The 17,184-nt window shown below is 40.1% G+C and overlaps 1 protein-coding gene across 1 annotated transcript; it reads left to right on the forward strand.

The window, feature by feature from the left end:
- Positions 1 to 20: 20 nt before the first annotated feature.
- On the forward strand, positions 21 to 15,189 carry LOC148366118 (ras-related protein Rab-27B-like). The gene is made up of 6 exons (XM_088335162.1): positions 21 to 50; positions 2,395 to 2,560; positions 4,535 to 4,620; positions 9,581 to 9,684; positions 9,782 to 9,905; positions 11,950 to 15,189. The coding sequence occupies exons 2-6, from the start codon at positions 2,408 to 2,410 to the stop codon at positions 12,125 to 12,127; spliced, it is 645 nt and encodes a 214-aa protein (XP_088191288.1). The 5' UTR covers positions 21 to 50; positions 2,395 to 2,407; the 3' UTR covers positions 12,128 to 15,189.
- The last annotated feature ends 1,995 nt before the right edge of the window (positions 15,190 to 17,184 follow it).

Genomic DNA, 17,184 nt, shown 5'->3' on the forward strand with positions numbered 1-17,184 from the left:
CATTAAGATTGAGGGGCAGATGGACGCAGAGGCTGTATCCACTTTTGCTGGTAAGACTTCTTTCCTATGCATACCTGTTTCTGATAACCAAAATTCTTGGAAATGGCAACTTTGCATTCAAATACATCATTTGTTTTTGTTTCATGCCCTTTTAGAGTGTGTACAAATTATAAAACAATCGGACAGTTCAATGAATCAGTCAATTGAAATGTATTTGTAAAGACCTTTTCAGGTAACACATTAAAACTCAAAATCCTGCATCAAAACGGTATGCTGTAGACATCCATCCATCCATTATCTTTACTGCTTATCCTCAGTAGGGTCGCGGGGGAGCTGGAGCCCATCCCGGCTATCTTTGGGCAGTGGGCAGGAGACTGAACTGGTTTCCAGCCAGTCGCAGGGCACACAGAGACAGACAACCATTGACTCGCTCTTTCACACCTAGGGACAATTTGAACCAGTCAAATAACCCAAAATGTATGTTTTTGGAATGTGGGAGGAAACCCACGCAGGCATGGGAGACCATGCAAACTCCACACAGGGAGCTTGCGGTAGCTGGACTTGAACCCTGAACTTATGCACCGTGGGGCTGCGCACTAACCACCCAGTCGCCGTGCCGCTAAGCTGTAGACATGCAACCCCGAATTTTAAAAAGCATAATTGAATGAGTGTTTTATGCTGATTTTTTCATTGTCTCTCGAATAATGATGGGGGGAAATGGTTCAAGGATTTTTTTTTGTGAGATTCATGAAAAGAAGATCTTATATTGGGCATTATGAGCAAATAACTTGTCATGTGTGATTTATATTTTCTTGTGTCATTTATTTACCTAAAGAATATCTGAATATGCGTAATTTTCCATACCTATTTAAAGCTTTTCATTTCATCCTAGAAATCAAACAAAAATGTATTTCTATAGCAATACGACTCAAGGTGCTGCCCAAAAATATTAAAGGCCCAGTGTGTACTATCTGACCACTAGATGGCACTGCAAACGAAAGCTAGTGCCACAGCAAGCCATAAGACGTCAGACAAACATGGCGGCGACTTAAATAGGGATTCCACGATGTAAAAGAAGTACAAATTTCTCGACCTGTTTTATTAAAGTGAACATTTGTATGAAAGTTATATATTTTTGCCTAGTGATCCTATTAATGTTTTTTTTTTTTACTAAATGAAAGTTTTTGTACCACTAGGAGGCAATAAATATTACACACTATCCCTTTGAGTTGAAGACATGCAACTCCAAATTTTCTATAGCAAAACTGAAAGAGTGCTTTATGCAAATTTTCCTCTTTGGTTTTGAGTAATAATGCGGAAGAATCGAGTTTGTTTTTGGTGAAATTTATTAAAAGAAGATTTTACATTGCGGCTTATGAGTAAATAATCAATGTCATCTGAATTCAGTTTTTGTGCGTTATTTGTTAACCTAAAAATATACCTACATATTTCCCCCCCTCCCTTTTCCTTGTTTCATCTTTTTCTTTTCTTTCCTTTCCTTTTTTTATTATGTTTTGCTTTACTTTTTTTCTTCATGTTTTCCTGTAATTTTTCCCTTTATCCCTCCTCTTTTCTTTCCTTTTTGTTTAACTCTTTTTTTCTAGTCATTAGTCAAAAAAAGTCAAGGAAAATGATCACGTGTTTTGGACACTTTGCGTCTCCATAGATCAAGAGTCTCCAACGTGCCCTGAGGTGGCTGCGGACCTATTCTGAAAATAGCTTACACATGCTGAGAAATTGTGATTTTCTAGTAAAATGTTTTCTTTTTAGTGCTTGTCTCAGTATATTTAACCCTATTTCCCATAATTAACCTGGTGATAACAAAGGAACAACATAGTAATAACATGATAAGTTGTTATTTTAGAAATGCATACAAAACTGGGTGCCCTTTGCGCTAATTAGTAACAAAAAGCAGCTTTCGGCTTAAAAAACGTTGGAGACCCCCTGCCGTAGTTTTAACAACACCATACACATCTATTGGTCAAAAATAACACACTGTACCTTTAACCCATGGCTTGTTAATGTGAATTTTAGGCATATTTGCGATGGATCTTCGGTTTGGAAAAGGTTGTCTTTCTTCACAGGGATTTCATCACGATACTGGGCATAACCCAACAACACGTCGCTGTGTTTTTATTGCCTTGTGGGCTTCTCAGCCAAATTTGATTGTCCACGCTGTCGGTGGGCTCATCAGGAAGTCTCGATGTGCAGCACATAAAGGGGTTTTCTGTCTACTCAAACAGGAGAAGTAATCACTCCTTTGAGCGCTCATGCGGAGCTCAGCGCAAGTCATGTGTTCGTCCTGCTCTGATCACGGCATTAAGACGCCACGCTAAGCTCACTTCAACCTTTTCACTGCTTTTGTTTTTTACTTTGTTCCACATCGCTCGGCAGGCTGAGCAACGCCATGGCCGATTGGGATTACGACTATCTGATCAAGCTGCTCGCACTGGGTGACTCAGGAGTGGGAAAGACCACGTTTTTGTACAGGTACACTGATAACAAGTTCAACCGCAAGTTCACCACCACTGTGGGTATCGACTTCCGGGAAAAACGTCTGGTGAGTGACGCCACCAAAGATCTTGAATCAAATTTCACAGTAGTAAAACTCAAGAATTTCTTACAGTAAACCATTGTGTTTTGCTGGGGTTGCCTTCCAAAAAGGCCCCGCGCTTTTCAAAACCTGTGTTGAATACATATTTATTTTTAAATATTGTACATTGAAACCAAAAAACAGAGCTAATATACAGGCTCAAGCATTTGTTTAACAAATAAAAGTACTGTATAAACGTTTTTTTATGCCTTGGACGAAGATGTCCAAACCCTGACCACCAAGTTCTCCAAAACGATGACTGAAGCACCAAAATAAATTGTAGGGATACACCGGAAGAAGATAAAGCCGTGGGTTACAAACGAAATTCGCTAACAGTGCGACATGAGGCGAGGAGTAAAGAGGAAAAGAGCCAAGTATAGCGCAGCCAACAAGAAAATTAGAAAAAACTTAAGAAAAGCAATGGAAAAATGGATCGAAGACCAATGCTTGGAGTTAGAAGAGTGCCTCAACAAGAACAATTCAAAGAAAGCCCTTCAGATTGTAAAAAACCTCACACAAACAAAACAGCCAAAAGTCAACAGCATTCAGAATGAGGTAGGGAATAAGCCAACTGAAGAAAAATAGATCATCAAAAGATGGACAAAATGCTGCTCCAAACTTTGCAAGCACCCGACACAGGGAACCCTGAGGTCCTTAAGAATTCTGGCCTTTGGGAAAGGGACGACTCCCCTATCCTCGGAGAAGAAGTAGAGGCAGCAATTAACTCGCTGAGGAACGGAAACTCTCCAGGAATTAACAACAAGTCAAGTCACATTCATTTATATAGCTTAATCACAAAAATGTCTCAAAGGACTGTACAGGATTACAATTACTCAATTACCTGATCTTAAACCAACATGCGGGCAAGGGACAACTCAAAACATCCCATTAGAACTCATACGAAATGGTGGTGGGCAAACTAGACCCTTGACAGAGATTTGCAGAAAGATTTGGCAAACAGTGGCCATCTGCAAGGTCAAAATCTTTAGTAATTATGCTACGAAAGAAAAGAAAGCTTCAACTACGTTCCAACTACAGAACGATCAGTCTTTTAAGCCATGCAAATAAAGTTATGATAAATGTAATATTGAACAGACTGAAACCACAAGCTAAAAGCATCCTAGGCGGAGAACAGGCAGATTTCAGGGAGGGAAGGAGCACCACAGAACAGATTTTTAATCTGCGAATCCTATGTGAGAAGTTTCAACAACACCAGATAAACCTCTATCACATTTCGTCTTTTTTCTCTCTTTTCATTACAAAAGAATTCAATACTTAGCATCTTCAACATTTCAAACAGGAACAAAGATGTTTAAAAAAAAAAATCAAAAACGATATATATATATATATATATATATATATATATATATATATATATATATATATATATAATGTATTTATTGTCATTAGTATAAGGTTTACCCATAGTATATTTTGGTATGGAATTTATAAAAATACATTACAAAGTAGAACAAAAACTTTAATCAAAAAAAGCACAAATATATATATATTTTTATTTTCATCCATCCATTATCTGCACCGCTTATCCTCAGTAGGGTCGCGGGGTGCTGGAGCCCATCCCAGCCATCTTCGAGCAGTGGGCAGCCTGAACTGGTTGCCAGCCAGTCGCAGGGCACACAGAGACTGACAACTCACTCGCTCATTCACATAACTAGAGACAATTCGAAACGGCCTATTAATCTGACATGCGTGTTTTTGGAACGTGGGAGAAACCGGGGTGCCCGAAGGTAAATTATGCAAGCACGGGGAAAACATGCAAACTCCGCACAGGAGGTTCAATCTCATGACCTCAGAACTGTGCCGCACATGCGCTAACCACTGCCCTGCCGTGCTGCCCTTTTTAAGTTTCATTTGTATAAAATATTTACCAGTAATATATTTTTGGTATGTTAATACGTAATAATACATTCTATTCATCAGATGTACACGGGAACAAATTCCGATGGATCAACTGAAAAAAACTTCAAAGTTCACCTTCAGCTTTGGGATACGGCTGGACAGGAGAGGTACGTATGAATCCCAGATAGCACATCTCATCTGATAGGAACATAAAACGAAGAAAATTTGAATCCTCAATTTTTAGTCTTGCTTCACATTTTTGAGGCACTGGGTTCAATTCGAGGTACCATCCTCTCGTTGTAGTGTTTGCATGTCCCTTAGTGGGGTATTTAAATCCAAATCAACAAAATTATGTGCGCAGTTTTTACATTAAGATTTTTGTTATTATTTTTTTGCTAAACAAAATACGTTGTTAAATATACTGTGCTATCGCATGAGCAGATTATTAATATGTCAAAATACAGTGGAACCTCGGTTCTCGACCATAATCCGTTCCAGAACCCTGTTCGAGAACCGATTTGTTCAATCACCAAAATCGATTTTCCCATTAAAAATAATGTAAATCGTTTTAATCCGTTCCAACACCCTGAATGTTTACCATGAATGTTTAACGTAAACATGAAGTTAACCCAGGCTAATCGCATGTTCGCGTTAGCGTAATCTTCCATACGAAAGATTACGCTAACATGAACGTGTAAAAATAAAAAAATCAGGTCGTTTACAAGTCATTTAGCACCACAAGTGGCTAGCGCTTCATTGGAAAGGGGGCTCCGTTCCAACACCCTGAATTTTGGGCTCAGTTCCAAAACCCTGAATGTTTATTTCGAATCATAAAGCTAACCCAGGCTAATCGTACGTTCGAGTTATCGTAATCTTCCGTACGAAAGATTACGCTAAAACGAACGTGTAAAAAAAAAAAAGATAAAGAAAATAATTATGAATAAGATTTCTTACCTTTGTGGTGGTCAGCAGAAGGCGCATGCTGTATTCCCTTAGCAAGATCGGAAACTCGCACAACTCTTTCATATTTAGCTATTATGTCTTTCTTAAAGGCAATAGTTGTACGAACAACTTTTCTTTTTTCACCTGTCCTGCACTCACGCATTACCGGCGTTCGAACTCCGAATTTTTGACCGAACAGCGAAGCAAGAATTTCTCGAAATTTTTGGTCGAACACCGATTTGTTCGAACTGAGAGGCGTTCGAAAACCGAGGTTCCACTTTAAATGGTAAGGTAAAAGTGGTAAAAGTTTCTCGAGCTGACTTTGAAGAGCAATGACTAAGACCTCTAAGTATACAGTAGCTCAGGAGGTAGAACGCTCGTCTTGGAGGCGAGAGGTCACAGGTCTGATTCTCGGCTCCTCAGAGTTATAAGTCGAAGTGTCCTTGGGCAAGACACTTAACTCCTAATGCCCCCGATAAGCAGGCAGGTGCTTTGCATGGATACCTCTGGCTTTCAGTTGCGTGAGTGTGTGTGAGAATGTATAAAGCACTTTGGTAGGTCTTCAGTGACTTGACAAGTGCTATATAAAATGCAGACCATTTATCATTTACTTCATGTCTCCTGATGCCAATGGAAAGCATATACAGATCAAAAAGTACTAGGCCTAAAATTTAATTTGGGGGATCCGTACATTTAACTCACTGGGAACAAACTTCCATTCCTAAGAAATAGGAATAGGAACAGTTCAAGAGATGCCCACCAGGTTTCTGAGTCAATTTAATAAAATGTGGTGATCTACTGTCTCAAAGGCAGCACTGAGATCCAATAGCACAAGAACTGTAGGTTTTTTCTAATCCATATTGTTTTATATTCTACTGGTAGTCCTAAAACCATGTCTCCAAAATGCTGTTTTCTTCTAAAAAAATGATAACTCTGAATAAAATACATCCATCCATTTTTGCACTGCTTATCCTCAATAGGGTTGCGGGGGTGCTGGTTCCCATATTTGGGCCCTGGGCAAGATACACCCTGAAATGGTTGCCAGCCAGTGGCAGGGTGAAGAAAAAACACACACAAAAAAAAATCTAAAATTTCAAGTCAAGTCATTTTTATTTGTATAGCCCTAAATCACGAAGAGTCTCAAAGGGCTTCACAGATTGTTACACTATATTACACAAACTATTTTCAACCGACAAGAGGAGTAGGTTATTCGTATGCAATGGAGTAGAAGTGAGTTTTAAGTTTAGATTTAAACATTTCCACTGAGGTTGCAGATCGAATCTCAGGGGGAAGAGCATTCCACAGCACCGGTGCCCGGATGGAGAACGCTCTCGAACCAGCCGAAGACTTCTTTGCTCTCGGGATCATCAGAAGACCAGCACTCTCAGATCGTAGGCTTCGGACCGGGACATAGTGGCAGATCAGATCTGAAAGATAAGAGGGAGCAAGTCCATGTATGATTTTGTACAATACTAAGAGAACTTTGAAGTCACATCTTTGACTAACTGGGAGCCAATGCAGGTTAGCCATAATCGGTGTTATGTGATCGTACTTTTTTGTCCTAGTTAAAAGCCTCGCTGCGGCATTTTGTACTAGCTGAAGAGACTTGATTCTGGACTTCGGGAGACCGGAGAGTAGTGCATTGCAGTAATCGAGACGGGAGGTAACAAATGCATGAATTATTGTTTCCGCATCAGACTGAGACAGTATTGAACGGATTTTAGCAATGTTGCGAAGATGGAAGAAGGCAGTTCTAGTAATTTGCTTTACATGCATCTCAAAGGATAGATCAGGGTCAAATATGACACCTAAATTTTTAACTGAGTCACTCTGTGTGATGTGACATTTGTCAATGTTCACAGCAGTTTTTGCGAATAAGTCCCGGCATTTAGAAGGACCAATGACTAACATTTCGGTCTTTTCAGAGTTAAGACGCAAGAAATTGAGTGACATCCACTCTTTTATCTCAGTGAGACAGGCCTCCAAATTTCCACAGTTTAGTGTGGAAGATTCCTCCAACGGAAGATATAGTTGAGTGTCGTCTGCGTAGCAGTGGAAGCTGATATTGTACTTGCGAATAATATCACCTAATGGAAGCATGTAAATGTTGAAAAGTAGGGGGCCGAGCACTGAACCCTGCGGAACACCGCAGGTAACATTAAAGGGCTCAGATGTCGTTTCACCATATTTAACACAGTGCGTCCTATCTGAGAGGTAAGATTTGAACCACGAGAGGACGGCTCCTGAGAGACCAATCCATTTTTCCAACCGTTCTAGTAGGATATTGTGGCGCACTGTGTCAAAAGCAGCACTAAGATCCAGCAGCAGCAAAAGTGATGAAGCGCCAGAATCCATTGACATTAGGAGATCATTTGTTACCTTGATCAGAGCTGTCTCAGTAGAGTGGTTAGCCCTGAATCCTGATTGCATGGATTCAAAAAGGTTATTCTCCGATATGAAAGCATTCAGCTGCTGTGCCACTACTCTTTCGAGTACTTTAGAGAGGAAAGGTAGGTTTGACACAGGTCTGTAATTACTTAATATTTCTGGATCAAGGTTGGGTCGTTTCAGTGTGGGTTTAATAACGGCGGACTTAAAAGCTGCTGGAACTACACCTGAGGAGAGGGATGTATTTATAATATTTAGAACTGAAGGCCCAAGGACGCTAAAAAGACTTTTAATAAGTGAACCTGGGAGAGGGTCGAACTGGCAAGTCGTCGGTTTGGCCGCATTCACCACTTGTTTGAAATCATCAAGTGACAGTTCACTAAAACCGGCCATTTTCCCAGGGCAGCCACCCTGTCGTGCATCTGTAAATTTCAGTCCTTTAATACGTGTGGTACTAACAATATCTTTTGCAATTTCTTCCTGTATGCATTGAATCTTCTTAGTGAAGAAGACCATTAAGTCCTGAGCAGAGTGTGTCGAACTGTCTGCGATAGCCTGTTGCCTTGTAAGCGATGCTACAGTGTCAAAAAGGGCTTAAAAATCTTGCTTAAAAACAATAAGTTGTGCTCTGGATGGTAACTGCTCTTCAACAACTCTCCAGAAAGTGGCCTCACCACGTTTTTTAAGGCAGTAGGGAACAACGCCTGTCTGAAGAGAGCAATTGACTATATTTCAAATCTCATTACCGTATTTTCCGCACTATATGGCGCACCGGGTTATAGGGCGCACCCCCAAAAAATAGCTTTTGGTCCTTTATTTTCCATACATAAGGCGCACCGGATTATAAGGCGCTACAATGGGAACGTCGACAAAACAGTCAGATAGTTCAGTCCAACTTATTACCCCCTTAACATTCCCAAAGCTTGCAAAGAAGCAAATATGTGTCTCAGACATGTACGGAAACAGTATCTGTACGATGTCACCAATCACTCAAATGCATCGTTCCAAATATCATTCGGAAGGTTAAAGTCTTGAGATTTAAGAAATGCCAAACATTTCTTAGTTTCCATTTTATTTTTTGCTGGCAACTGTGTGGACAGCAAAGTAAGAATTTTATTGTGCAGGGAAACCGGGTTCTTTATTGTGCATATGACAATAAACACTTTGAATTGAATTTAGTTTCAAAATAGACTCATCACAGAAACATCAAGATCGTTCTAAAACAAGATACCGTGAAAATATAAAGCCACATAGCTCACCTAAGTTCTCTTGCAGCCATCTCGTTCAATAATGATACGTAACCATGGTCTTCTTACAAACGTGAGTGTAGTAAATCCAGGAGAGTAAAATATTTACAAATACAGAATAGTAAAAAATGTTTTCTCTATGCCGTAGTGCAACCCAACATGTGATTCACATTAAGCTTTTTCGGCCAATTGCAGGCTTTGTTTCGCCCCTTTAGCCTATGCGAGCCTGTAAATGATAAAAAGGATCCGCCCTTTTACCTCCGAATAACTTTAGCCAATAGTGACTGATTCAAATGATGATTGACACATTGGTTAGGAAATGAAACGCTGGTATATAAATCCCAGCATACACCGCGGACTACTTCGCCTTCGGGGGAAAATCTAGTCGGCGGCTGCCTGCCTTAGTTGCAAGACTTTGCGACTTAATATTGATCCATATATAAGGCGCACTGTATTATAAGGCGCATGGTCAGGCTTTTAGGTGCGCCTTATAGTGCGGAAAATACGGTACTTTGAAATTATTTCTCAAGCCCCAAAAATCTCCTTTCAGATTTCGCAGCCTCACAACAGCCTTCTTTCGCGATGCTATGGGCTTCCTCCTCATGTTTGATCTGACCAATCAGCAAAGCTTCCTCAATGTCAGGAACTGGATGAGTATGTGACCACACACGCCCACCAAACAAACATTCGTTACTGGATGGAGAAGGGGCTTCAGAGACCCACAAAACTTTAGTACTGTCGCTCTACTCAGGTCAACTTCAGGCCAACGCATACTGCGACAGCCCCGATGTGGTCCTAGTGGGCACCAAGGCCGACCTCCGGAACAACCGGGATGTGAACGCCAGGCAGGCCCGGGACCTGGCCGACAGATACGGGTCTGGATTTAAAATATTGCATTTTGTTGAATGCATTGTTTGGAACTCTTTAATTTACCTACCTCAAATCGTTTTGGGATGCATCCGCTTAGTAATACGTCCTTGTTTGTGAGCCCATTGTCCTACTAGACCAAGGGTGGGAAGTGCTTTTGAGTTTTTGGGCTGTACCTGCCCAAGACACACCAAAGAAGGTGGTTTCCCTACAACCCATGTGGTTAAGGGATCTGTGAACCGTAAATATGTCTTTGGGTTTTTTTAAAAACCTAATTCCAAAGTCTGATTGTCCTTGATAAGGAATGGCTTTTTTCCTCAGCGTGTTCTTGGTTCCAGATAACGAGAAGGCAGCATTTCTTAACAGAGGCTTAAAACAGAAGCAGCAGTTCCCTCAAAGGTTTTATTTAAAGAATATAGTCCGGGCAAAAATGAACTCAAAGACAATGGCCTCATCTTTAGGGAAGTTGTACTCTTGATAGGGAAATCAATTGTATTTTGTTCAAACGGCTGAAAGCTGGACTTTAGTTAGTGTGATCTTCTTCCAATCTGCTTCTTTAGACATCTTGTGAACCGAAATTAATGTTTCCTGTCTGTTGTTAGGTCAAGTCAAGTCACCTTTATTTGTATAGTCCTAAATCACAAAATGTCTCAAAGTACTGCATAGGTTACAATGACACAATCTCCTGATCTTAAGGAAAATAAGAAACCTTGGGAAGGGGCCTCAGAAGTGGTAATCCCCAGGATGACCAGGGTGCTCCAGATTTAGTATTGAGCAACAGTACAACAGTTAGGGAATTCACTCAGAGAAGTGAAATGATATTATGAAATAAAAAACAACTGAAGTTGCATGATTACAACAAATTCAATGAAGAAGTTATAAATGAAAAAGTACAAGATCATGACCAGGCGTCTCAAACTCTATGCCCAGCACAGTTTTGGTCTTTATGATGATAGTTTTAGACCCCTACCTTAATATGACAGTTAAAAGGACAGTATGTAGTATTTGCCCACTGGATGTCGCTGTATTCTGTCGTGCCACTGAAAACGAGTGATAAAAAAAAAACAACGGAAGAAGACAAAACACGGTGACTTAAAGTGACCAAAACGTACCTTATTACTTTTGAAAGAAGTCAATTAAGAAAAGAAAAACGAAAAGAAAAAAAGGACAAAAGAAAATAGAAAAAAGTAAAACTCAAGAAAAATGGAAAATAAAATGAAAAATAAAAGGAAAATAAAATAAGAGAAAAGAAAAAAAATATCATTTTTTTGTGTTTTTGTCTTTTTTCTCTTTAAATTCCTTTTTCTTCTCTTCCTTTTTTCTTTCTTTTTCTCCATTTTCCTTTTTGGCTTTCTTTTCCCCTACTTATTTGTATTTCTGTTTTCCTTTTTTGCCTCTTTTTCTTATCTCATCTCATCTCATTAGCTGCACCGCTTATCCTCAGTAGGGTCGCGGGGGTGCTGGAGCCCATCCCAACAATCATCGGGCAGTGGGCAGGGGACACCCTGAACTGGTTGCCAGCCAATCGCAGGGGACATGGGGACCAATTACCTGAAATGCATGTTTTTTGGAATGTGGGAGGAAACCGGAGTGCCCGGAGGAAACCCACGCAAGCACGGGGAGAACATACAAACTCCGCACAGGAAGTCTGGAGCTGGATTTGAACCCACGCAGGAGGTTCCCATATTTCTTCCATATTTTTTGTTCCTTTTTTTGTCCTTTTTGGTCCTTCTTTATGAAAGGCTGGGTAAAAAATGAAAGAAAAATGATGCCCTTTGCTTACTTTGAGTCTCTGTAATTTGTAATCTTCCTTGGACTCATTTTTGGTTGAAGTACACATTACAGCGACATCTAGTGGACAAATATAAAACCTGTCTCTTTTAGAACAGCGGAATGTATTTATCAGCTCTGTCTTTGAGAAAAACCTCTTTTGGCCCAACCCAGATCCTAGCACCAGCCGCCCCCAACTCTACTGAGTATGAGACCCCTAATCATGACTAAATACAGCCGGTGACATATTTTAATATTACAACATTCTCCAAACCCTCCTAGCATTCCCTACTTCGAGACAAGTGCAGTGACGGGCCTAGGTGTGGACCGGGCGGTGCAGACCCTCCTGGACATGGTGATGAAGCGGATGGAGCAGAGTGCGCCTGTGCTGGAGCACAACGGCGGCAGTAGCGTGGCTGGGACGCAAGAGGGCGCACTCTGGAGGAGGTGCGCTTGTTGACCTCATAAATTACTGGGGGCACTTCAGTTTATACATCCCATAGTGATTTTTCTCAACCGATCACAACGTGGGGCAGAGGACAACCTGCAGTTTTAGGTCGGCCATCTTTGTATAACAAAAATGCACATGTGATCCATACGCTTGTAGGGTGTTTTTTTTTTTTTTTTAATAATAGGACAATGTGCCACTTCTAATGTAGACCGCTTAAGATTTAAGTTCCCTGTCAGAGAATAAGCTTGAACCTACACATCACCTATGATTGACAGGCTGTCGCCTTTTCTATAAAGTCTTAGAAATGACCCGACTCAATACTGTTATTTTATGTCAAATCAACTATTAAGATGAATAACTATACAGCCAACCAGTTTTAACGCCTACATCCACAGTAGCATGCTGGGAAAATCAGTTGGTTACAATTTGAATTCATTCCTTATAACACAGCATGACGTGTAGCTCCTCCCTGCCATGTTAATCTGGCAGATTACCATGAAATAAAAACCTAGCCTCGTCTTGAAATTTTCCAGAATTGGTTCTTTCTGTCATCGGTTATGAATTTACCGTAAATTCCGGACCATAGAGCGCACCTGATTATAAGCCGCACCCACCACATTTTAAGAGGATGACCGCTTTTGCACTTACACAAGCCGCACCTGCACATAAGCCGCATGCGCCCACATTAAAACATGTAACACAATCACGAGATTAACTCAAACCCGACTTTAAGTCCCGCAATTGTAACTGTAGTTTGAACAAATTTATTGACACTAATAACAGCAAACAAACAATGTGAGGTTTTAACAACCCTTCTCGACAATCTTAACAGCAATCAAGCATATTCACATTTTCGTTATGTAACATCTTTGTTAGTGTCAATTAATATAAAGTACACAGTCCAAAAACAACAGCCGGCAAAATTGAACAGAAAATGATACCGGTACTTAAAATATGACGCAGACCTGCAGAGTCCGGGTCCCGTTTAAAATAATCCAAGGGGAAAAAAAAATGTATATTTCCAAAGGTAAGGGTGGGAAAAATATGTATCCACTATTGTCCGCTGCGTCCACAAACACGTCTCACCTTTACTCCACTTCCCATCAGCCCCTGTTGTATTCGCCCCTTCTTTTTGATTCACCCGTGGAAAACATATCAGAATAAGTCTCTAAAATAAATATACAGAACGAGAGAAAAGAGAAAAGAAATATACAGTTGCAAATACATATTTCACATGGTTACACATATTTACAAAGAAAGACAGTACACCGTGATAGTTTTCAAAGCTTTAATAATAATATTATAACTTTCATCCCAAACCGTGTCTGTAAAGGGTAGCAAAACGCTACTAGGAACACGCTCGCAACACAAGGAAACAGGTCTGTAAAAAAAATGTATCGTTTTTATAATGAGCACGGTGAGCCGTCCTCATCTTCCTCCTTATAGCTGACGTCATCAAAGTCGTTTTCCTTTGGTCAGGGAAAGAGACTTTGTCATATGGACATCGCTAGCATCACACTCGCAAAATAAAGTTTGCATGCGATAGCTCTGTTTCCTTCTATATCGGACTGCCCGATTGCGTTTAGCTTGGATGTTGCGTCATGTGCCTCTCTTTTTGCAATTTGCATGATGAAAATATGTCTATGCTAATTTCATTTTTGCACAAGCTAAAAAGTTGCAGTCTAAATCTTACCTCTTGTACTCGAGCGCCGCATAAATTGGCTGCATCACTGAATAAGCCGCAGGGTTGAAAGTTTGGGAAAAAAGTAGCGGCTTATAGTCCGGAATTTACGGTATATGTCTTATCTGTCAATTCACTGTTAAGGCTTTAAGAAAATAACCTGAGGGATTGATAGATTACACAAATATTTTAAGTTACACAAACCTGTTAGTGACTAGTTAGCCTCTTAGATTATGTAATTATCCTTCTTTTTTTAGCATGTGTGTTTATGTGTTATTTTATATACTGTACTTTCATTTAGTCTTTCAAAAATGTAAGAATCATACATTTAACAAAATGTTTGTAATTTTACATATAGAAGTATTGTTGACAGGAATCTGCAGATACATATTTAGCCAGAAAATAGGAAGAAATTTAAATACAGATGCTTTGTTCAAATACAGTGAAGAAAATAAGTAATTGAACACCCTGCTACTTTGCTAGTTCTTCCACTTAGAAATCATGGAGGGGTCTGAAATTTTCATCGTAGGTGCATGTCCACTGTGAGAGACGAATCCAGAAATCACGTTTCCTGTAGTCTTTCACCAGGTTTGCACACACTGCAGGAGGGATCTTGGCCCACTCCTCCACACAGATCTTCTCTAGATCAGTCAGATTTCTGGGCTGTCGCTGAGAAACACAGAGTTTAAGTTCCCTCCAAAGATTTTCGATTGGGTTCAGGTCTGGAGACTGGCTGGGCTATGCTAGAACCTCGAAATGCTTCTTACTGAGCCACACCTTGGTTTTCCTGGCTGTGTGCTTTGGGTCGTTGTCGTGATGGAAGACCCAGCCATGACCCATCTTCATCGCTCTGACTGAGGGAAGGAGGTTGTTCCCCAAAGTCTCATAATACACGGCCCCAGTCACCCTCTCTTTAATACAGTGCATTCGTCCTGTCCCATGTGCAGAAAAACACCCCCAAAGCATAATGCTACCAACCCCACGCTTCACAGTAGGGATGGTCGGATTGTACTCTTCATTCTTTTTCCTCCAAACAAGCTTAGTGGAATTATGACCAAAAAGTTCTATTTTGGTCTCATCTGACCACAAAGCTTTCTCCCATGACTCCTCTGTATCATTCAAATTGGTCATATGCAAACTTAAGACAGGCCTTGACATGCGCTGGTTTAAGCAGGGGAACCTTTCGTGCCATGCATGATTTCAAATCATGTTGTCTTAGTGTATCACCTTCAGTAACCTTGGAAACGGTGGTCCCTGCTCTTTCCAGGTAATTGACCAACTCCTGTCGAATAGATTCGGGCCGATTCCTCACCTTTCTTAGAATCATTGAGACCACAGGAGGTGATATCTTGCATGGGGCTCCATTCTGATTGAGATTGACCGTCATGTTTAGCTTTCTAATGTTTGCTCCAACAGTGGACCTTTTTTCACCAAGCTGCTTGGAAATTGCTCCGTAGCCCTTTCCAGCCTTGTGGGGGTGTACAATTTTGTCTTTGGACAGCTCTTTGGTCTTCGCCATGTTACAAGTTAGTCTTACTGATTGTATGGGGTGGTGTCTTTATGTAGTTAACGACCTCAAATGGGCGCATCTGATTCAGGATGATACATGGAATTCAGGTGGACTTCCAATGGGCGGACTAAAAGGTCCTTCAGGGTCAGAATTCTAGATGATGCACAAGTGTTTGAATACTTATTTTCAGCTGTATCAAACAAGTCGTTAAAAAATTATGCATTGTGATTCCTGGATTTTTCTTTTTAGTTTATCTCTCTCACAGTGGACATGCACCTATGATGAAAATGTCAGAGCCCTTAATGATTTCTAGGTGGGAAAAATAGCAAAATAGCAAAGTGTCCAAATACTTATTTTCTTCACTGTAGCTGATATTGATGACTTGAAATTTGTTGTGTTAATCTGAATTTCACAAGAATTGTAACCAGAGCACTCCCCTGTTACAGCATGATAGGCTGCCGTTTTTGGATACGATAATCAAAAGTGCCAAAATGTGTGTGCTTTTTATATAGTTTCACAATAAATACATATGTATGAATGCTATGTATATTGTCAGAATAGTGAATGTGGAAACACAGTCAAAGGTTTTCTCGTGCCGTATTGGATTAAACAATAATAGTGTTAATGTGAACTGTCTAATTAAAGGCACAGCTTGTATTATTTGATCACAAGATGTCGCAAAATTGTGTAGTGCAGCCAAAAACGAGTGCTACAAAGCTCAAGGAAGAATACAAACTACGGAGACTCAAAAAAGACCAACAATTCCCATTTTTCATCAACTTTTAAGGTACCCTTAGCAGCAACAAGGTTCCTTCTAGGCGAGCCTCGTGTTATCGTAAGATAAATATGATTTTGCCGACATGCGATATTTTTAAAAATGCATCTTCGTATGACTGTTCATTTATTTTTGCTTATCATACAAACCAATATTGTTTTATTTCAACTGAATAAAGTTTTTTTTTCTACCACAACAATGTCCCTTTAAACCTTTAGTGGGATTTATTTGAATGTGACTATAAGATGTCCATAAATCTTTGTATACCGTAAATTCCGGACTACAAGCCGCTACTTTTTTCCCAAATGTTTAACCCGACGGCGTATTCAGTGATGCGGCCAATTTAATTATTTTTTCTAACAGCCGCCAGCGACGCTCGAGTACAAAAGATAAGATTTAGACCGGTGGAATATATGCGAGTGTGTTGCTAGCGTGTTTTTGAATAAAGGAGTGTAGGACGACGTCTATATGACAAAGCCTCTTTCCCATCCTGGGGAAGACGACTTTAATGACGTCAGTTATAAGAAGAAAGAGGAGTTTTTGGTACTATTTACCATGATTTTTATAAGTTTTGTATTTTTTTTGACAGACCTGTTTCCCTGTGTTGCGAGCGTGTTCCTAGTAGCGTTTTGCTACCCTTCACAGACACGGTTTGGGATGAAAGTTATAATATTATTATTAAAGCCTTGAAAACGCTCTCGGTGTACCGTCTTTCTTTGTAAATATGTGTAACCATGTATAATATGTATTTGCAACTATATTTTTGTAATGTATTTATTTTAGAGACTTATTCTGATATATTTTCCACGGGCGAATCTAAAAGAAGGGGCGAATACAACGGAGGCTGATGGGAAATGGAGTAAAGGTGAGATGTGTTTGTGGACGCAGCGGACAATAGTGGATATTTTTCCCACCCTTACCTTTGGAGATATACATTTTTTTTCCTTGGATTATTTTCAACGGGACCCGGACTCTGCAGGTCTGCATCATATGTCATAAGTACCGGTATCATTTTACGTTCAATTTGCCGGCTGTTGATTTTGGACCGTGTACTTTATATTCAGTTAGAATTGCGGGACTCAAAGTCGGGGTTGGGTTAA

The sequence above is a fragment of the Urocampus carinirostris genome, chromosome 5 (assembly GCF_059441175.1).
Source record: "Urocampus carinirostris isolate Australia breed hairy pipefish chromosome 5, RoL_Ucar_1.0, whole genome shotgun sequence".
In the NCBI taxonomy this organism is placed as follows: domain Eukaryota; kingdom Metazoa; phylum Chordata; class Actinopteri; order Syngnathiformes; family Syngnathidae; genus Urocampus; species Urocampus carinirostris.

Bases quoted from the DNA above. Each gene is read 5' to 3' on its own strand.
- LOC148366118 (XM_088335162.1), top strand. From the start codon at position 2,408: ATGGCCGATTGGGATTACGACTATCTGATCAAGCTGCTCGCACTGGGT. The intron at 9,685-9,781 runs GTATGTGACCAC...CGCTCTACTCAG, and splicing joins CAATGTCAGGAACTGGATGA to GTCAACTTCAGGCCAACGCA. The intron at 9,906-11,949 runs GTCTGGATTTAA...AAACCCTCCTAG, and splicing joins GACCTGGCCGACAGATACGG to CATTCCCTACTTCGAGACAA.